Raw genomic sequence first — 22,963 nt, forward strand, 5'->3', positions numbered from 1 at the left:
ATCTATTAACTCTTTTCGTTCTGGTGGTTATCTGCAATAACCACCTTTTATCGACCGATTATTTAGTAACAGAGCCATCTATGGCCAAAGTATCGTATTACGTGGTCAACAAGAAGGCCTAAGTTAGATAACAATGTCATTCGCAGTTCGCTCGACGGCTGTTTGTGGAACTAAATTTTTATTCGAAAACCGCCGTTTACGGAAATGTGAAAGTGTGATTTTGCTGGTAAGTAAAAAATTATAAATAATCGTTTTTTTGCTGTTTTGTGATACGTATTATGAAATATACTTATTCATTTATTTTAAGTGAAAAATATTTACATTTAGATTTATAACTTTTGGTAGAAGTGGACTTAGTCAAAGTGGTTAAGGTGGTTCGACTAGGTTACCCAATGCTTAAACCCCGCTAGATGGCGTCACTTTCGCAAATTTTCAGGTTTTTTTTTTGTGGAATAGTGTTGGTATCTGTATACTTAAAAGTATGTTTAGCGCACTCTCTACATAAATATTGAACTATTATAATAAACATTGAATACTTCATTGTGCAAAAATCACCTTTAATGTCGACAGAGTGTTTCTCTCATGCTATTTCCTACTATTACTCACACATGCAAACAGTGTTTCCGTGATGCTTGTAGTAGACAATTTCATGCAGTGTAAGTACGCTGCAATGGCGTTGCGGTATGTTCGTGGAAATACGTGCAAGAGGATTCGGGTTCGAGACTGGTACGACAGGGGTACTTTTTTTTGTCCTTTTTGTGTTATCTTATCTTTCTTATACCTTTTCTTCTTCGAATTCTTGTCCGATTCCGATATAACCGAAATATATTTCAGTGATATCGGAAACAGCTCTAACGATTTCGATGAAATTTGCTGTAAGGGGTTCGATCTAGCTAGGTCTTATGTCTGGGAAAACGAGCATTTTTGAGTTTTTACTTATGTTTTCCGAGCAAAGCTCGGTCTCCCAGATATTCAGTATTATTAATAAATTAGTTTATTAACGTTTTATAAAAATATGTGACGTTTTGAACTAAAACGTACCACATTGTCGGTTGTCGATTAGGTTGATTTCATTTTGAAGCTTTATGGAAATAGCGTTGTACAATACACGGGCGAAAAGGTAATTCGCAACGCGTGTCGATTAAAACACTTCCTTCGGTCGTGTTTCAATTTATCGCCACTCGTTGCCAATTTCCTACTTTTCGCACTTGTATTATAATGTACTAATAATAAAGTAGTAATTGTAAAATAAAATTAAAACTTTTTTTATTTTTTTATTTTTTTTGGATTCAAGTACAGTGAGTAACAACATTGCATGGCCTTCTAATTATAACTATTATAGAAAACGGGGTATTTATCATGTTTATTTATATTAATTATTTCTCGATATTTTGGCCAGTCTTGCAAGACCGGTCGTTGTGGAGATCCCTGGGGAGGCCTATGTCCAGCAGTGGATGCCTTGTTGGTGTAGATGGATTCACACAACAAATGAAATAACATTTTTTCATATTTGTTATCCGTAGTTGTCCCTGTACCTGAAAGAAAAATAATATCATGATAGCACAAAATCTCTAATGTTATAGGAAGAAAGATGATGCAACAATATGGATTCTAATAAAGTTATCATTTACTTACCTAGTAAAAATTGAGTTTTTCATTCATATACAAAATTCCATAATTTTCAACCCCAGGAAATGTTTTATTTTACTTTATTGCAGTGAGGATGTCCTGATTTTTTCTGGCTAATGAAGGAAAACATTCAATTAGGTAGGTAAAGTTTTTTGAAGATAGGCAAATTATATTTTTGACCGATAGTATTCGTCATAACGATCACGGAAATGCAGCTCTTTTATTTTTATTTCGTATTATTTATTAAATATATTTTTTTAAGTGACCGAGATGACGTTTGTGAAATTTAATAGCAGATCAGGCACTAATGCCTTTGCACGTGATTTAATTGATGAGATAGAAAAAAAACGATGTCAACTGTCAGTGGCACTTAGCTGTCATTGCCGAAAAATAACAGACAACGGCCCAACCCTTTCTGTTACCTTGCGATTTAGAGTTATCATATGGTTATCATTGAGATTTTTGACGACCTCAGCACGACCCAAGGACTTCTGATTCCCCTCGACATCTGCGAGTATTTTGATAAAGATTGAATCTACTTTCGACAACTTGGCACTGCTTATTGGACAACGTTTTCTTCCCTTACGACGACCCGACCCCTGCGCTGACCCTTGGACTGAGTTTTGCAAGAAGGATGAGCGAGTTTATGCAAGCAGATTCTACAAACTTGCCCCACATGGACCTAGGTTTGATTTTAAATTATTATCATAACAGCGATAAGCACAATGCCGCCGAAATTAGAGGAGCGAAGGCCCTCCTGTACGTATCCGTGAAATACATACATTAAACATTTCTTCTTCTTCTTCTTTTAAAATTATGGCTTCAGCCCAGTGGGACTATTTCGCCAGTGTCAAGGTATTAAGAGGTTTACAAACGACAAAAATTTGTACGGTTGTACAAGACAGTGTACGGTGATTTGTTAGCTCTTGTAAATCGATAACTAGACTTTACAAAAAGCACGTGGACTACCGGCCGTTGACTCCAAGATGGTGGTTAAACGCGCTTCAAAATTAATTCTCCATTCACTGCACACTACCACATTAGTTTACTGTATAATAAGCTATCGATATTACACTTTAAACAATATTAATGAGCAAAAAACAAAGTAAATAATCACGATGCTAACTATCAAGATGGCGCTCGAACCGGAAGTCCCCATTAAACATTTTCTTCTTCTTCTTCTTTTAAAATAATGGCTTCAGCCCAGTGGGACTATTTCGCCAGTATCAAGGTATTGAGAGGTTTACAAACGACAAAAATTGTACGGTTGTACAAGACAGTGTACGGTGATTTGTTAGCTCTTGTAAATCGATAGCTAGTCTTTACAAGAAGCACGTGGACTACCGGCCGTTGACTCCAAGATGGTGGTTAAACGCGCTTCAAAATTAATTCTCCATTCACTGCACACTACCACATTAGTTTACTGTATAATAAGCTATCGATATTACACTTTAAACAATATTAATAAGCAAAAAACAAAGTAATTAATCACGATGCTAACTATCAAGATGGCGCTCGAACCGGAAGTCCCCATTAAACATTTTGTTATTAACATTTTTCGGCAATGACAGCTAAGTGACACTGACAGTTGACATCGTTTTTTTTTCTATCTCATCAATTAAATCACGTGCACAGGCATTAGTGCCTGATCTGCTATTAAATTTCACAAACGTCATCTCGGTCACTTAAAAAAATATATTTAATAATTAATACGAAATAAAAATAAAAGAGCTGCATTTCCGTGATCGTTATGACGAATACTATCGGATAAAAATATAATTTGCCTATCTTCAAAAAACTTTACCTACCCAATTTCCAAGATTGCCTATTCATTTTACACAATACCTGAAAAAAACCTAGAGTTAGTGACACATTGACTATTCGGCAACCAAAACAGTAATAATTACATTATATGGGTATTGTTCACTGCTTATTATCCTACCATTACGGAAGAAGTGAGAATTATTTTTTAAAAAGATCGGCACGAGAAAATTACAATGTACAATGAAGGAGTGAAACTGTACCTTACGAAACTTCACCATCATGAATTCCGCTTCATTTGAGTGAATTTTCCTGGATTTTCGCGGACCAGAACACCGATGATTTTTGTAACTTGATTTAGACGTTGCTATCATTTTCAATTTATACAAACAAATTGATAAGTCAAAATAAACATGACCCTATGTGTCAGTGTCAACACTGTCAACAAAAAATGCACTAAACATGACGGCACTGCAAAACCTGCCAGGTCGGCCAGGCAACGTCGCCATCGTCATAGAGTGGCAACGCCGCACGCAACGTATTTGTACACGACATTTGTGACACACATATACGTAAAATTGATGAAAAAATTACGTTGATTTATGTATGATTTCTGTATGAAACAAAGTTTATCTATTAGTTTAGCGCAAACGAATATTTGAAAGTAGATAAATGAGCAAATATTTGTGTAGTAATAGTGTGTAGTAATAGTATGTAGTGCCTTAATTAAAGCAGATTGAATTTTGTATGAAAATCGAACCACCTTAACAGCGATAACCACCGTGGCACAATTGTTTTTTGTTACTCGATTTTTTTTTTTGTAAAAAATAGTTTCACATATAATAAAAAGTGTTAAATATTCAGGTTTTAAAAGGTAACTTTAGGTAAAAGCAGACTTATTCAAGGTGGTTAACAGCGATGACCACCGTGACACAAATATTTAGGTAATAAAAAAGGTTTAGGTAATAATATACTTCAAAACGGTCATAAATATAATAATTATTTCTGTTTTAGATAATGTATAGAAAAAGATTGACCGATCGAGATATCGAAAACGCTATATGAAGATATACCTTCAGACAATGATAGTTTTGCCGATGGAGATGAGTTAATGCCAGCAGCGGGAGAGCAAACAGCAGTTCTAGGAAAAGCTACACTAACTCGCCGACTTATGCATCTATAATAAAACACAAACCCTTTGTACCAACTTCTATAAGGCATGCAGTAGCCAATCATCTATCAATAAGAGGTACATCGCGACGATGCAGCGTATGCAGCACAAAAGCCAAACCTGTCCGCACTGTGTGGAGCTGCAAAATATGCAAAGTACCACTTTGCTACTGTAAAGAGGGAAATGCGTGCTTTAATTCACATCGTGATGTGAATTAAAGCACGCATAAGACCGTGGTTTTATGTATTAATTGATTTTGTTTTGTATATAATACAATATTTTTGCAAATAGGACTGTATACTTGTTTCACGGTGGTTACACCTACTAACCACCCTATAAAACACCCCCTTCAAACGGAAAATGAAAAAAAGTCATGGATTTTCATATTATTAGCTCAAATCAATAAATAAATGCAAAAAATAAGTTTTTATTATAATAAACAAAAATCTGTGACACAAAGAGTTAAAAATATCAATCGTCATTTTTTAATCGCGATTAATTTAGTTGCGATTAAATTAGTTGTGAGAATGTTCGACTAACAACTAAATTAGTTTTAGTTTCAATCGACTAAATTTCACGATTAAATCTATATTAAAACTACGTAGTCGCCCGTTTTTGCATTTTTTATCTTGCAATATGTAACTACAAGTACGTATGTATGTAACATACGGAGGTACTCGTATGTTGTAACTATGTTAGTTTGGATTCCCCAGTTCTTATTTACCCTTAGATAAGAGAAATTTAATTCAATTTCAGAGAGATGCACTACTTTAGTAGCAAAATTATTATTATTATTATTTATTATTATTTATTATTTAAGTTGACAATTGTACCTTAACAGCTAGAGCCACAGCGGCACAAATTGGGAGACAGTATTTATACATTGGGTACAAAAGTATTTTCAAAACAATATTAATTATACTTATATAATACTACTTACAGGCATCTCTCGCTCTATCACTCTCTTACACTCAATCATCAGTCGTCCAATTGCACTCACAAATAAATCACACTCCGGGTGTGCCTCGAGCACGGAGTTGAGCAGAGCGTGCGCGCGCGCGACCGGCGCCTGCGCGTGCGCCCGCGTGCGCGCGGTGCTCTCCGCCAGCAGCGGGTGACGCCGCGCGCGAATGTACTGGTTAGGCACAAATAATCGCATGAAGGCCTCGACAAGGGCTACGCTATCTATTGTGTTTCTAATAACACCGATCGTGAATTTCGCCAAAGAGAGCAACCTCCGCAACTGGAGCGAGTCGTACCCTAGATGTCCCTGCAGAAACAGAGTAGGGTACATATACGGATAATAAGTGTGTATTTTTTTGTATATAGCCCTAAGATACGACTTTTGGACTTGCTCTAGCATAAGTATATATTTACTCTCATGCGGACTCCACACCACTGCATTCGTTTCGAGAATGCTGCGCACGAGTGCCGCATACAACACGCGTGTGGCTTCCACAGTCAGGGGCGCGGAATTGCGCAGAACGAAACCTAGTCTTTTGTATGCAGTCTTGACCACGGCCTGGACATGTTCGCGAAACGTTATATTTGAGTCAAAGAAAATAATAGTGAGAACAGATCTCACTCCTTAGAAACGGTCAAAATATCGTAAGTAATACATGACTATTTTATTTTTAAACATCCGTTAAGATGTCCTAATCAGTCTGTCAACATAGCCATACCGAGGTATTCTATTCAATTTGCTTCTAACGTTAGTCGCGAGAAAATAGTCTAACTAATTAGTCGATTACAAAATTTAGTTATCCGAAATCAATCGGCAACTAATTTAGTTGCACTCTATACAACTAAGATTGATCAATCGTCGTTTTCAATCGTCAGTCGCAATTAATTCTTGTAATCTTAATCGTTAGTCGATTACATTTTGCCCATCTCTGGGCACAGCTAGTTACAAATGTCTAATAAAAAAAAGATCAAGATATAAAGTAAACATTTTTAATAAATATTTACAATTAAATCGCATTTGAAATAAAAGAGAGTATATAACAAAATATATTTACTTAGAAATAAAACTGCATACTTACCTAACTCGCACCGAGTTGATTCATTGGTTAATGGTTTCATTCGAAACACATAAAACTCAAATCAATCTTTCACAGTCGTCAATAATTCAGACAAGAGTAGTGAGATTGCTACAGTGGAATAATTTATATATTCCAGTTTATTGTGTCAAAATAACAATGATTTTGACAGTGAATAAATCATATGTCTTTCTTTATTATTGCTCGTTCATAATATTTATTTATTTAATAGGGAAAGGCTAAAGTAGTTCTACTTTACTTAGTTACAATATTTCAAACAGTCTGGTTAGAGTACATACGTACCTACTGTAATTATAAACGACATTCGTAGTTGTCAGTTTTCCGAAATAATGAAATATAACTTTTCATTAATTCTATTTAATACATATAATGTTGTTTTAGGTTGAGCTGAGTTTTCTGTCAGTTACCGATACAACCTCGCGAAGTCTCGCAGTAATCGCGTCATTTCCTTGCATTTCTCCGCCCTGTAACAAAAATACACTTTATATTATCTGTGTTGGACTGTTTTGCTTTTTAGACTAATTGAAGTCAGTTTTGAATACCATGCTTCTCTTTGCGGCCTAGTAAATTAGGCCGTTTTTGCGAATATTTGGTGCTCGTACGCCTTAAAAAACAAAATTTTCTGTGTTGAAAAATTCATTGCTCCAGCTTCAAAAACCACGAAGGAAACAGTCGAGTACGTTTGTATGAAGAAATGACCACTCCTGTTGCCTCTTAACAGAGGTTTGCTACATTTTATGAATAAGGTGGTTGTAATGTGGGCTGATACCTCGTGGCGAGCTGGTGGAAGTTCCAGCACTGGTGCTCGGTGGCGGCGACGGGCCCTCGGGGCAGCCGCGCTAGCGCCGGCGCCAGCACGTCGGCGCCGCGCGCGCGCTGCCAGCGCACCAGCTCCAGCACCACCTCGCCCACCTCGCCCAGCATGTACGCGTGCAGGTGCAGCACCGCCGACTCCAGCAGCGCGTACGTCAGCGACCCGCCGTACTCCACCAGGATGCCGTCCGCTAGCACTGACAACAGATTCACGCATTATTCCAACCCTCCTACAATACAATACATTATTATACCCGACGAGTTGGCGAGTTTTTCTATTCATAAAGTGGGTATGCACTTTGGCAGCGCGTCGCGCCGGCGTCACGCTCGCGGCCCGCCAGCGCAGCGCTCACAACCCGCGCGCACCGTTCTCTCGCGGGAAGCAATCAGCTTTCTTAGAAACCTTTTAGTAATTTATAAAGTCCTATCAAATGCTCAGTTAAGTAGCATTTAGAGTTCCGTAGTCAACTAGAATTTTACTTACCTCCTCGCGCTCAGTCTCGGCCCTCAGCAGAAATAGTTTTTGGACATTCATGCCTTTTAAAGTTTTCCCTACGTTTCGACAAAATAAGATAATTGCAGTAAATTAAATCGATTGGATTATCTTATATATGAATATGAACGTAACATTCTAAATGTCTAACAAATATGAACGATACAAATGCCCATTTGGACAGTCTACTACTACATGCAAGAGGAGCCCTTAGGTTAGTTTTTGGACATTATAAATTATGTTTAGGTATGCGAATGATTAGGGTGAGGATTTGGCATAATGAAATCGAGACAAATTCTTAAATTTAATTATTATTAAAATAAGTAGACTTATGACTGTTTTGTTTATCAATTTAGTACCTACTGGTTGGGTGACTACAACAATTTCTTTCACATTGACGTGCATATCGTCAGGTGACAACCAAAACTCACGCTCTGGCAGGTTTTTCATATAAAGATACATGCAATTTTCGTCCTTATGGTAAGCGACAATGTGGTTCCTTGCTACAAATAAAATAACTATACGCACCATCCGAATTTAATTGTCTACCTATGTTCTCCCACACCCGATTTTTGAAAATCACATTTTTGTCCCGTGGCGGGGTGGCCTAGGGGTTCATGGCGTTAGCCGCGATAGCTAAAGACGCCGGTTCGAATCCGGCCTTCACCACTGGAGGGCTTCGTCACTTTTTCTTTAATATATGACATCTATCACAGTTTTTAATTTATATATAGTAGTGTGACTACTTAAAAAAATTTTTTTTATAAAATAATTGTATTTGTTCTCGAACTTATTCACATTTTTGTAGTCTTTATTCGTCAAATCATATAAAACGGTTTTTTTTTAAACTAAATTAATCAATTTTTCAACGTCCATATTTCCGAAGTCCAAGCAAGAAGTACCAAACCGCTCGCAACGCGCGCTGTGTTGTGTGTGACTGCGCGGGCGCGATCAAAGCGGGTGGAAGCGCGCGGCGCGCTGCGTCCACGCGCGGATCGCGCCCGCGATGCGCTCGCGTCGCGCCCCGCTCACGCCCCGCCCGCAAAACGCGCCTGTATGACGGAGCCTTAAACCGGCATCATATAACTAGAATTCAACCATGTAGAGCTAGATGATCAAAAGTAGTCCCACTATAATAGTGTTAGATTGACGACAGACAATAAGGACCACCTAACAGCCGCACTTACCTTGTTCTGTTCCCGGGTGGTGGTGGCGCGGGAGACCAGGTCGAGCAGGAACTTCGTGATGGACCAGTTGTCTCACAGTGTTCCAGCGCTGGGGCCATCACACCCAATAGTCGCACTTACCTTTGATCTCCTTGTTCTGTTCCCGGGTGGTGGTGGCGCGGGAGACCAGGTCGAGCAGGAACTTCATGATGGACCAGTTATCTCACGGTGTTCCAGCGCTGGGGCCATCACACTCAATAGTCGCACTTACCTTTGATCTCCTTGTTCTGTTCCCGGGTGGTGGTGGCGCGGGAGATCAGGTCGAGCAGGAACTTCATGACAGAACAGTTAGCCTCGCGGTGGTCTAGAGCCGTGGCCAGCGTGCCGCACTGCACGATCGCCGGCATCGCACCGGATGAGAGGAACTCTAGTGGGATGCGTTGCAGGAACCTGGCGAATAAACGGATTGAAATTTAGACAAGTATAATAAGTATATCGATAGTTTGACTTTGAAGAAATAAAATAAATAAATAAATAAAAGAAATCTAGATTTACAAGTTTAAACAAGTACAGTTGCGGTCGACAATATATTATTGTATGAGACAAAGGCGTCATAATTCATTATTTCGACAATCCACAACTTTCTAGAGCCATATCGTGGTTCTGGTCAGTTTGCTTGTTGGCATTCCATAAGGTGCGTCCAAATCTAGCTGAGTACACCATTCGTGAGCCATTTGTGAAAGGATGTGTCGAAATGACTCATCCCAATTGTCTCGTCCCTTCCTAGCCGCCAAGGACTAGGAGGGAACGTTTCTCATCGATCCTTACACGCTTTTATAACACACCTGATACAGAGCCTGAAGAGATCGTCGACGGTGTCCGGGTTATCCTTGAGGCCGTTCTCCCGCTGCAGCAGGTCGAAGGCGCGCGGCATGAGCGCCTTGAGCAGGTCGATGAGGTCCGGCACGCACTGCGGCTCGTGCGCCAGCTCGTCCACTAGGATGCTGGCGAGGTAGAGCAGGCACGAGTGCGGGTGCCGCGCGTAGATGTCGGCCATGGCGCGCGCGAGGTGCGGCAGCAGCGGCGCGGCGCGGCGCGCGCAGCAGCGGAGCGCGAACCGCAGCGCGCGGCAGCCGCGCTCCATCACGCGCCCGTCCGACTGGTACCTGCCCCAGACGCACAAGCACAAACACAATAACCGCGACGTTCCATTCCAGCACAAGGTTTATATCGAATGCGAAAACTTACACTCGGACCGTACCGTCGGAATAAAAATCTGCCGCGGACGTCGGCGTCGTACGCTCGACCGGCATCAGCGACCGATGTCAGCGTAGGAGGAAATCAAGTCCCTTGCACCATTTACTAACCCGGGGTTAACGGTTTAATAAATGTGAGTTACAATGGTTCCCAGTACAATTTGACGCTGAGTTAAGCCAGGTTAGTGGGATTGTGCAAGTGGCGCTAAGGGTCGGTTGCACCAAACCGTCTATCACCTTTAAGGTATTCGCAATATTGTATTGTAGTTTATAGGTAGTTCATAGTTTAGTCGGTGCACCTGGCCCTAAGTACATAGGTATCGGTAGTTAAGGCGGAGAGTTAAACAGTACTTGATCAAGACGTCGTGCAGCACGGGCCAGGCGTCGCCGAGCGCGGGCACGCAGGCGTCGGCCTTGCGCGGCGACAGCTCGCGGAACAGCGCCGCCAGCAGGTCCAGCGTGGGGCAAGGGTCCGAGTCGCCGCCGCTGCCGGCTAGGATCTCCTTCAGCGTGCCGAGTTGGATGGAGGCGGCTTCTCGCATCGCCACCGTCAGCTGCAGGTGAAATTACGTGTTTATGCCAGAAAAAAAATAAGATGACATGTGTCTGCTATAAAAATAAATAAATAAAATAAAATATCGTTTATTTCAGGCTTTTAGCCCATAATACAAGCACATGACGACACAAAATAATAATAAAAGCAAAATTAAGAAGAAGAATGTCAACAATGATTACTAAAATATAACTTAACTAGTATATACCCTACGTCATTTAGCCCAGTTATGGGACACTGGTGCATGCAATGACAACCAGTGTCCCATAAATGGACCGTCAAGCCTGTCGGCGACGACTGCCAGCAGGGCGCTGGCGCGCACACGCCGCGCTGCTGAGGTCGCTCTCTTGCGCATGGTGGCGTAAAAACAATCCACACGCGCCTCCGCGAACATTGCCGAGGCGCTGCAAAACCTCGGCAAATGCAGCAGCGCCCTTAACGCATTATTGTATTGAACACGGAGAGCGTTGTATGCCTTCTGTGTGTATTTAACCCACAGGCTGCTCGTGTAAAAAGTGGTACAATATGCATGGAAAAGTAGCCAATGAGATAGGTTGGTAGTTGGATTTATCTCCAATATCACCCGTCTTGTCCTTAATAATCGGCACTACTACCGTTCTCATTAGCTCCTTTGGTAGGTATGAGTGTTTAATACACAGATTAAACAGCATGGCCAAAAGTCTAGGCAGGTGTGAGCCCGCATACTGCAAATGCTCAATGCTGAGCCCGTTATGACCTGGAGACTTGCCTCTAGACATTGTCTTTATAGTTTTAGCAAGGTCCTCAGGAGTGAATTGTACTATCCGGTCTTCATTGACGAGCTCAGCACCGGGCACCCAACAATCCCTAACCTGTCCCGTTAGGGGTGATTTCATGGCAAAGTTAGACTTAAACCTGTTGGCTATACACTTATGATCACTTATACCATCAATGCTCACAGGGAGGCCGGGTTTACCATTCAACCTGGCGGTATTCTTCCAGAAACCTCGAAAGTCGAAAGTCGCGCTTGGAGTGCAGTTCGGCCAGACGATCCATTTTAATTTGGTCACTATGATTTTGACACCATTTTAATTTCGACTTAAATACGCGCCTTGAGCTGCACATCTCATCGTAAATACGACCAGACGTGGGCTTACCATTCCACAGCCAAATCTTGAACTTGTCCCGAGCCTCCCTATGAGCTAAGCCAGGGATGGATCCCATCACGTGAACTGGTTTTTTTACACGACCCCCTCGCCCACCCTCACGACCTGCCACTGCTGCCGCCCTCAAAGCCGATACCACCTGTTCAAATAAATCATCAATTATATTCCTGTGATGTACATTATTACACAATTTATTATTACAGCATACATTCGGTATATCAATTAGTTTTAACCTGTTTTCACATTCTACAGTATACATATCAATTTCATAAGGGTTACGCTCACCCCATACATCATTATTATTTGTTACGTGTAATCTATGCACCTTAGGTCTAATCACACTTAAATTACATTTTAACAGGAGTGGGAAATGGTCTGATCCTAATATGTCATGGTTCACGTAAACATTGCTAACAGAGTCTAGGGCCGAGTTAGTTACTACACAATGGTCTAACCATCTAGTCGTCCCATGCGCTTCACACAAAAATGTAAATGTATCGGACCCCACACCTAGCCTCACTATGTCAACACAGTTCCAATTATGATCCACACAAAAATTATCTAATTCATAATAAAATGGATTATAAGGGTGTGCATTGAAATCCCCTAATATAAACACCGCTTCAGCATTACAACTGTCTATGCGCAAGGTTTCCTCGAGTTGTAGGACTGATCAGACTAACAGTTTTATGGCATGTAAACATGTAGCACGGAAACTTCAGATAATCATAGGATATTTAGCAATTTCAGCATTGCTAATTTGTTGAAAACTTTCTGACGTTACGAGCGGCAATTTACCGAAGTGACTGACATCCAGCAAGTTAGTTGTTCTCCGACTTACAACTCCGAGGTACATTTGCTTATTCGTTCACTGGTTTACTATATATATTCAATGTCCACGTACACACTTGAGGTCGTCGCGGTCGCATAAGAATCAAATTACGGCCCACGTGGCAGCGCACCGCCACGATTACAATCGCTACTGTTTACGGGACCTATAAACCTAACCTGAGGAGCTCATAACTAAGGTTACCTGGTCCTGCGGCAGCGAGGCGAGTGCGCTGGCGAGCGCGCGCACCAGCGAGGCGCCGGCGCCGGGCGGCAGCGCCAGGCTGTCCAGGTGTCGCGTCGCGCGGAGCAACGTCACGGCGTGGGAGGCCGCCTCTTTGCTGCAGGCCTTGCAGATGTTCTGCCGTGAAGAAAGTTTGCTAAATTAGACTGGCCAATAAATAGTGCACAAAATATATATTTTTAATGTATTACGGCCCTAAAAGTTCACCCCACTCAATTAGTGGCAAAGCACAATTAGGAGGGGTAACCCAATTTAAATAGTATGAACGCGGGTTTTAATGCACCAAGATACAAAATACTCTCTATCTATTAAGCCCTTTTATTCTGAGTTAGAGTATGTCTCGTAGCTCAGTGTGCCGCTTGACAAAATACTATCAACTAAACTTAATAATCCAACATTAAAAAAATTCGTACTTGTAACGCAGTAGCAGCCGCCGGAGCCAATTTGGGCTCCTGCAACGCCGTCACTAAGGTCTGCAGACAAGGCTCCAGGCATGTGGGATGCCTCTCGATCCAGTCGCACAGCTCTCCCAAGAGCAGGATGCACGTTTTCCGAACTGCCGGGTGAGCACCTTCAGGCATGGAAAGTATTGCTTCCACCACTTTTGGAACATATTCATATTCGTCCCTATAAACACAAAAGTAAAAAAAAATAATTTTAAATTTACAGCAGCACCATCTTTAATAAAATGTCGTAGAGTGGAAACCATAACACTGCCTAATAGCCATTGTTAGCTTTAATTATACCAGTTTATTTAAACAGAAAAACCTTCAAAATCAAGTTAAAGGCAAGGAATGAGTGTCTAAGCAGTAAGAGATATAATACATTTTTACCCAAGTACAGGAAGAGGATTTTATTATGTTGTGTGATGTGTTCTGTTGTAGTGTCAATACTACTAAGCTGATTTCGTTGAGGTGGCAACTATACGTTTTTATAATTTTGATTACCCAGATGATGCTAAACTTTTTATCGCAGTAAAAGAGAAAGCTTTTCAATGAAAAACCATACTTGGCTTAAAACTTTTGATACATTTAGCTTGTGCTACTTATTTCGCTACTACATAATGTACTACATAACTCACGGTAAAATATTTTTGGCGACAGCTTGCATGACAAAGAGTGCAGCCTCAGTGCGCTCCCAGGACAAGTCAGCCTGCAATGTGGCAAACATCTGCCGGAACACAGAGCTCGAGCCCACAATGAACACCACATCTTTGATCAGTTCCATTACCTTCACTCTGAACTCCTGAAAACAAGAAAGCCGTATCTTACTAGATAGTAATCAAGTTGAAAAATTCAACAAAGAGAATAAACTATAATAGAAGGCAATCTATTTATCATTATAAGGCAGTGCACGCGAGGGACAATGTCTCTCATTGCGAAGACCGCATTTGTGGCAGCTGAAGTAGGAGGCCATGTCAGCAGCAACTTCTGAAGGAATGTCCCTGTTAGCGAGTTTTCGTTATTGTGGGTTTCGTGACCTTTCGCGATGCTACCCCTATCATCAATACAATACAGATAATTAACATTAAAAAATAAAAGTTTTTATTATACTTACATAGAAATCATCCCCTTCATCCAGAAGCTGTGTGCGATCAGGTTCACACTGGCAATGCCTCGCCAGAGCCTCAATAAGGCGCTCTATATGTGGTTTAAATGCATCTGTTAGAGGTTGATAGTCTCTGCGGTAGACATCTTCAGACAAACGGTACCATAGATTAAATGTAATTTCAGCTACCTGAAATATAACACATGTATGACATACATTTATAACATTGTATGACACATTTATAACAATGTATAACAGACATTTAATAGTATTGGGCTTTTGTGGTTGGATTTTTGAATTTTATAAAAAAATTTGGAAAAGCATGTAATGCTTTTAAAAAAAATAATGTGATATCAAAGTAGAGATAAATAATTAGAAGCCAATATCCTTAACCTTAAGATTTGGAAATAAGATAGAAGTATATGAAATAGTTATTTGTGCAACAAGAGAGGAAAGTTGGTTTTTCTTTCGAGTGTTTATTTTGAGTCCCGAGAAAGCGAAAGATTCTACAATTGAATCACGAGCGAAGCGAGTGATTCTAAGGTAGAATCTTGAGCGTAGCGATGGACTCAAAAACACGAGGTGTAAATAACTTTGCTCTCGTGTTGCACACATAATTTTTCACCTCAGTAGTGAGAACATATTAAAGGTTAAAATGTATTTCAAATTACACGGAATAAACAGAAAAAAAAGTATTATAATATGTACGATACGATAAGATACGATACGATACGAGACGAGACCGGACCGGACATACAGAGAAGACAACAACTACAAAGAATTTCAGGAAAATCTAGGTCGGAATAGAATGAACTATGCGCTCTATATAAACTCACTAGTAAATATACATATAAAATCGCATTACAAGAACTACAGATTGAAGACATTCCAATCCTATCTTGATCAAGGCATTGGGGTTTAAAAAAGGCATACAAAAAGCTGCAAACAAATAAAACCTGGATACAAGGCTTAAAACAGTCAGGCGAAACAACACAAAACCGCACAGATATTATTACCATTGCTACCAACTTCTACAAAAAGCTATACAGTGCTACTCAAGACACAGAAAACAATAACGTTGAAATGGAATCATGCTTAAATCAAGAAAATCAGATACAACAAATTGATGAGGCTGAGATCATTCAAGTTGTAAAAAAACTAAAATCTGAAAAAAGACCCGGCTGTGACAACATAAGAAACGAAGGCATAAAATTAGGAATTGAAATATTAGCTACTCCACTCGCATTTTTATTCAACTTAATACTAGAAACAGCAGAAACTCCCTCGCAGTGGTCAGAATCTGAGATTATATCTATATATATAAACGTAAGTCCTGACTGACTCACTTAAATCAACGCCCAGCCCAAACCGTTGGACCTAGAGAGCTGAATTTTTCACAATGGGTAGTTCTTATAACGTTAGTATCCACTAAGAAGGGGTTTTTCAAAATTCATCCCCCAAGGGGGTGAAATGGGGGTCCAAAATTTGTATGGGGTTCAAGATTTATTCTAAGCTGGCAATTTGAAACTTCGTTAAAAGATATATTATTAAAATACAAGAAAACTAATTTCAGCGTTTTTGAAAATTCATCCCCCAAGGTGGTAAAAAAGAGGTTGAAAGTTTGTATGGAGATCAAACCTTTTTTTGAGTACAGGACTTCAGTCTTTGTATAAAGGCATATTATTAGAATACAAGAAAAGTAGTTTAGGCGTTTTTAAATAATCATCCCCTAAAATGGTTAAAAAGGGGTTGAAAGTTTGAATCCATTACAAATGCTTATTGAAACTTCTAAGAAAGGCATTGTATAATATTACAAAAAAAGTTATTTCAACGTTCTTAATAATTCTACCCCTAAGGGTGTTAAAAAGGGGATGTAAGTTTATATGTAGTACAAGTTTTCGTTTTAGCTAGAGACATGAAACTTGGTAAAAGGGCATTATATTAAAATAGATGAAAACTGATTGCACCGTGTTTGAAAAGTTTGTATTAATTAAGTTTGCAGCGGGAGCGAACATTTTTTTTTAATAGTGCACTTGAAAATCGAAGTGTTGAGAGGGATTATATGGAGAACAATTTTTTTCAGTTAGGACTTAGAAGCTTGAAACTTCGTACTTTATGAAAGACAAATTTCATGCGCTGTATAATTATTAACAAATGATTTACCGTCCTTACTGATATCTTTTGCTGCATAATGTTCTATGCTCATTAAAATATATAACAACCAACATAAAAATCCACGCGTACGAAGTCGCGGGCAACAGCTAGTTATTATGTAAAAAAACTTTTATAAAAAAAAAGATAAACCGACTTCAAAAAGGATGAAATAAAATATTATCCTTTTTAGGGTTCCGTGTTTAAGTATATGCGTTACCAACTGATATTTTTGAAGTCGGTGCCAAGCCAAATTTTAAACCATATATTCATAATGATTTTGGTGCAATTCGATAAAGATACATAGATATAGAAGTGTCCTACGAGGGCGATCTCGTTGCGAACGCGAACGCCTTGGGCCGGCCGCGTCGCTTCGCTTCGCGTTCGCGAGTGTTCGCCTATGTAAGACGCAGCGTACACAACGACAATAAACGAACTTTCTGTACACCTCAGAACAGAACACACGGTTGAACCTTCTTGGCGCAGTTCGTACCATGCTTGTCGGCACGTTAGTGTAAATCTAATACGTTTTGTCGTCGTATTTTTTTAAAGAGCATTTCTTACTAATTCTTGAACAGTCATAGCACGCAAGTGTGGGATTGGGACTGTCGCTTATCCAGAGGACTACATTTCAAAATATAAAACAATTCAAGGAACCTTCATGCAAAATTTCAGCTAAAGCGGTTCAGTTGTTTAGCCATGAAAAGGTAACAAAGAGGCAGACATAATTGCTTTCACGTTTATAATATTTGTACAGTTGTAATGGGATTTATAGACATAAAGCTGATTATTTTTGACTGGTATTGTTACTACTTGGAGTACTTGGCTTGGCACCGACTTCAAAAATATCAGTTGGTAACGCATATACTTAAACACGGAACCCTAAAAAGGATAATATTTTATTTCATCCTTTTTGAAGTCGGTTTATCTTTTTTTTTATAAAAGTTTTTATTTTTCCATTTTTAGTTTTAAAACATTGTTAAGAGCGTGACGCATGAATGAAAAACATAATGATGTTTAACTGTAAATTCGTAAACTTTATTAAATAATCAGAATTTTCCTCGAGTCCGTCTGGGAAATCATTCCTGTCACTAAATCCATTCTCCGCCCCGCCACTGACCCAATCCCTCAAACCCGGTGATCACTCAACCTCACAGCACATCAACCCCTGATCACTGAACCCCTCGACCCTAAACCACCAACCCTTCAACCGCCATTCCCCGACCCCTAACCCCAGACCCCTTAACTTCTAACCCTAACCCCCAATCCCTTAACTCCCAACCCCACAGTCCCCAACCCATCAACTCACCTCCCCTCAACCCCCAACCTCAAACCCCCCAAACACTAATACCCTCTACCTTCACCTCTCAGTCTCTTTGGTTGTTTCCAACACTACCTACATCAAAAATTATAATACACATACGAGGGAAGTTATCAGTAGCCTTACCACGAGTTTGACATTGATATATTCGCTATCGTGTGCGTAACTTACTGTTTATGCATCTCGCTCGTACTAGCATATTAGTGTACAAAGTAAGTTACGAAGAATATTTAGTGTCAAACTCGTGGTTAGGCTACAGTTGCACTACATCAAATTGGTGGTTTTGGGGAGGAAATGCTTGAGTTACTTTAGAAAACACCGAAATTACCACACACGTGCCTTTAAAAATTGAGGAGTTCCCTCAATTCCTCACGGATTCCATCATCAAATCAAAACCAAAAATATTACGAAAACACCTTGGAGAGGTAACTTCTTTCAAACAGAAAAAGAATAACTCAAATCGGATCATGGGTGCCGGAGTAATCGCTGAAATCATTATCATCAAAACAATCATCATCATCCGCTCCACTTCATCATATTGGTGGTTTTCGAGAAAAAATGCTCAATTTGCTTAAGAAAACGACCAAATCACCATACATGTGCCTTTAAAAATTGAGGAATTCCCTCAATTCCTCATGGATCCCATCATCAGAACAGCACCAGATTAATGTGGGACCACCTTGGAGGTAGTTCCTTTCAAACAAAAAAAGAATTGTTCAAGTCGGACCACGGGTCTCGGAGTATTCGCTGAACATCCTACAATAAAAAAATCATCATCACTATCTTCAAAACAATCATCATCATCAGGTGCAATTCATCAAATTGGTCGTTTTCGAGAGAAAATGCTAAAGTTGCTTATGAAAACACCCAAATCCCCATACATGTGCCTTTAAAAATTGAGGAGTTCCCTCAATTCCTCAGGGATCCCATCATCAGATCAGAACCAGATTAATATGGAACCAACTTGGAAGTAGCTCCTTTCGAACAAAAAAAGAATTACTCAAATCGGACCACGGGTCTCGGAATAATCGGTGAACATACATAAAAAAAAAAAAAAAAAAACATCCACAACCGATACAGAACCTCCTCCTTCTATGAAATTGAAGTCGGTTAAAAAGGAGACCCTAACGACATGGGCAACTACAGGCCTATAAGCCTCTTATGAACCTTATACAAAATCTTATACTATAGACCGCAGAATAAGCAAACAACTAGAAAAAACACAACCTGTAGAGCAAGCGGGATTCCGAAAAGGCTTCTCTATATCGGACAAAGCAATCAGTGTTTACCACTTTATTGACCTCTCCCTTGAGTAGGGAACTATGATAGCACCCATAAGGCTGACATGTTCACCTAGTGTCCAAAGCCTCCATAAAAACCAGATAAAAAAAAAAAAAAAAAAAAAAAAAAAACAATAGATCATATACACAAACTCGAACTTGTTATCGAAAAATACCATGAAAAACGAAGATCCTTATACATAGCTTACATTGATTACCAAAAAGCATTTGATACAATCTCACATTCCAGTATCTGGCAAGCACTGAAAACCCAAGGAGTAGAAAGAGAATATATAGAAATAATAAAATACATATATAAACAAAGCACAAGTAAAAGCAAACTAGAGACAGCAGGCTGCAGCTTTCCCATAAAAAGAGGAGTTAGGCAGGGGGATCCATTATCGCCAAAATTATTTATTTCTGTACTGGAATCAGTTATAAGCCCACTAGACTGGAAAAACAATGGCTTAAAAATCAGAGGAAGATGCCTTACACACCTAAGATTCGCAGACGATCTGGTCCTATTAGCTGAAACAAGTGCAAATTTACAATACATGATGGAAACACTCCAAGCAGCTAGTAAAAAAGTAGGCTTGGAGGTCAACCTATCAAAAACCAAAATCATGACAAACAGCATAAAGAAAAATATCACCATAGAAATGAACCAGTACAGTATGTTGAACAGTATATCTATCTCGGCAAGCAAATCGGATTTGAAAGCAACAACAACAAGCTTGAGATAGAAAGAAGATCACGACAAAGCTGGAACAAGTTCTGGAGCTACAAAGAAATATTAAAGAGTAATATGTCAATTGAATTAAAAAGAAAAATAATGGACTCCTGCATACTTCCGTGCCTAACATATGGATGCCAGACTTGGAAATGTACAAAAAAGGTCTCGAACAAAATCACTACATGCCAAAGACCCATGGAACGCAGCATCCTGAAAATTAAAAAAATTTAGAAAGTTCGGCACACTAAAATAAGAAGTGCTATGCGAAAAAATTGAAATTTCGACGGGCAGGTCATGTGGCACGACTCGATGATGATAGGTGGACATCTGAGATCACAAAATGGGGCGGCCCTCTAGGCAAACGACGTAGTGGCAAACCATGTACAAGATGGGACGAAGACATCAAAAAAACGTCTGGAAAAAACTGGATCCAAATGGCTTAAGACAGAGACAAGTGGAAATCGATGGAGGAGGCCTTCACCCAGAAGGGGTCTAACGCACAAAACAAGAATATTTAAAAAAACCAAATTTCAAATAAAATGTTTTGTATACAATATATGCAATGTAACTAGGGAAACTCAGTGCTTAGAAAAAAAGGCTTTTTTATTTTATTTTATAGGCGGGTCGACACAGAACGAGCCGCCTCGCGAGGAAATTGCAGCGCACAGCAGCTGTCTGTGGAGACATGCCTCGCCAGAGGCAGTGTGGCCGTGAATGCGTTTGCCTGAGTAATTATTCGGTATGCAGCATATTCAACAAGTTTTCCAATTTGAATAACAAAACTTCAGCGAGACAAAGAAATATTAAATATATTAATAACAGGTCACTCACATATTTTAAGTCGAAGTTTTTCGACTTAAAATACGTGAGTGACCCGTTATTAATATATTTAATAAGTTTTCCAATGTTCGTATTCCGCCAAATTATTCAGGTAAAAGTGCCAAATATTCGGCAAATATTTTTTATTATGTTTGTCTTGTTGCAACACTGTAAAATGTGATGTGTGCTTTTAAGTTCTCTTTTCATCAGGTTATGTTTTTGTTTGTTTCTAGGGAATTGCCTAGGAAGGTTTAATAGAATGATACAAATGAACTGAATAATTCGGCCGAATATTCAGTTCGGTAAGATCTGAACACAACATTTGGCCAAATATTTGTATTTGGCAAACTTCATATTAGGCCCAGCTCAAGTATATACATATCATCATCTTCCTCGCATTATCCCGGCATTCTGCCATGGCTCAAGTATATACATAGATGTATTAAAATTAAATGCTTAACCTAATTTAACACAATATTACCTCATAATCATGATGTCCAACACATACTAGGGCCAACTCTAGTGATCTCATTGCAAAGTGGGTCTGCCCTGTTGATGTGGCAGAAATGATCTTTTCCAAGAAAGTCTCTGCCAATTCTGTGAAGATCCTAGCAAAGTTTGAAGCCTTGTCCTCTTCTTCATGAGCCACAGCTAAATGATAGCACTCTTCTAAAGCTGCTATGCTATCAAATAATAGTCTTTCTATCTCTTCATTATTGTTATTTTCTTCTAGTGTGTGCAGCAATGAACACAGGCAGTCTGATGCTGCATCATGAAGTGTGTTTATACAATTGTAATCTCTTAGAACTTGCAAACAGTATGCTATTACAGCATTCTGAGGAATTTCTTGAATGTTCACTGCCCTAACATGTATCCATGATGTCATGCATTTTATAATTTTAAGTGCTAGCTGTGTGTTCTGTGTACTTGTTATGCTTTCTTTCAAAAACATAGTAACTAGATCAGTATTTGTCCGTAATTCCTGTCTTATATCTTCACGTCGGTTTTCTCCTAATTTCAAACTAGAAGAGTCAATTTCTTGCGGTAGTACTGTTAAAATTTCTAATAAAGCTGGGTTACTTCTGTCAGAAAATGATTTAATTAGGTCACTAGTACAGTTCTTCCATGTAGGCATTTGTAATGCTAGGTCAGCAAGGGCCAGGCACAGTTGCGTGAGGATGGCTTGACTAGTTTCTGACATGTCTCCTCTTAAATGGGCAATAAGGGAGTCCCTAAGAGACGCACGGGCTTCCTCTGGAAGCTCTGATAGGTTATGCTGCACTTTTGACCTCATTGTCTGAGCAGCAAAATAACACGAGTGAATATCCTTCTTCTGTTGTAACAACTCATCAGCTATTTTCCATGAATGAATCTGAAAAAAAAAACAAAACTAGTTTTGTTTAGACTATAAAAACGATTATACTACATTATGAACTTATTAATTAGCTATTACTGAATGAACGGATTAAATTAATTAACTATGGACTCTAAGGTACGGAAAGCGGCTTACCGATTTTTGCACTTCTCCTAGCCATTTGGAAGCCTTTTCTTTAATTTCCTTATCATTAGGATTGGAGTTATCATAGAGAGCACTTATGGCCTGGTATATAGTTTCCATTGACGGCGTATCCATGATGTTTTCACTTCCGAATCGAGGATGATCCTCTACACCACACTATCAAAACAGTAAAAGTTACATACTACTGTATGTAGAAAACCACGAAATATCGGAGTAAAATAATCAAACAAACAGTCCAATGAAAAATGCCCGAATGAAGGAAACCACAAACAAGTAAATTGCAAGATCTAAATTTGACGTGTTGATACTTTTTTTTATTTATTTACCGAAGTTAAAATGTTAAAATGACACACGTAATTAAATTAAATAACATAAAAATAGAACCTCATAAGATATTTATGAGGATCTCCAAAAAATGGTAAAGAAAAGAAATTGATTTCAGTAATTTATAGTTGGTCAAGCAAATCTTGTCA

General features: G+C 39.3%; 1 protein-coding gene across 1 annotated transcript; it reads right to left on the reverse strand.

Moving 5' to 3' along the window:
- Positions 1–6,500: 6,500 nt before the first annotated feature.
- On the reverse strand, positions 6,501–22,760 carry LOC134745678 (transportin-3). The gene is made up of 11 exons (XM_063679796.1): positions 22,482–22,760; positions 21,453–22,343; positions 14,677–14,856; positions 14,201–14,364; positions 13,533–13,746; positions 13,081–13,236; positions 10,701–10,903; positions 9,939–10,259; positions 9,365–9,543; positions 7,391–7,631; positions 6,501–7,085 (listed from the first exon to the last, which is right to left on the reverse strand). Exons 1-11 carry the CDS (start codon positions 22,602–22,604, stop codon positions 7,025–7,027), a joined length of 2,733 nt encoding a protein of 910 aa, XP_063535866.1. The 5' UTR covers positions 22,605–22,760; the 3' UTR covers positions 6,501–7,024.
- Between the last annotated feature and the right edge of the window lie 203 nt (positions 22,761–22,963).

Source organism: Cydia strobilella, chromosome 1 (genome assembly GCF_947568885.1).
Source record: "Cydia strobilella chromosome 1, ilCydStro3.1, whole genome shotgun sequence".
Lineage (NCBI taxonomy): Eukaryota > Metazoa > Arthropoda > Insecta > Lepidoptera > Tortricidae > Cydia > Cydia strobilella.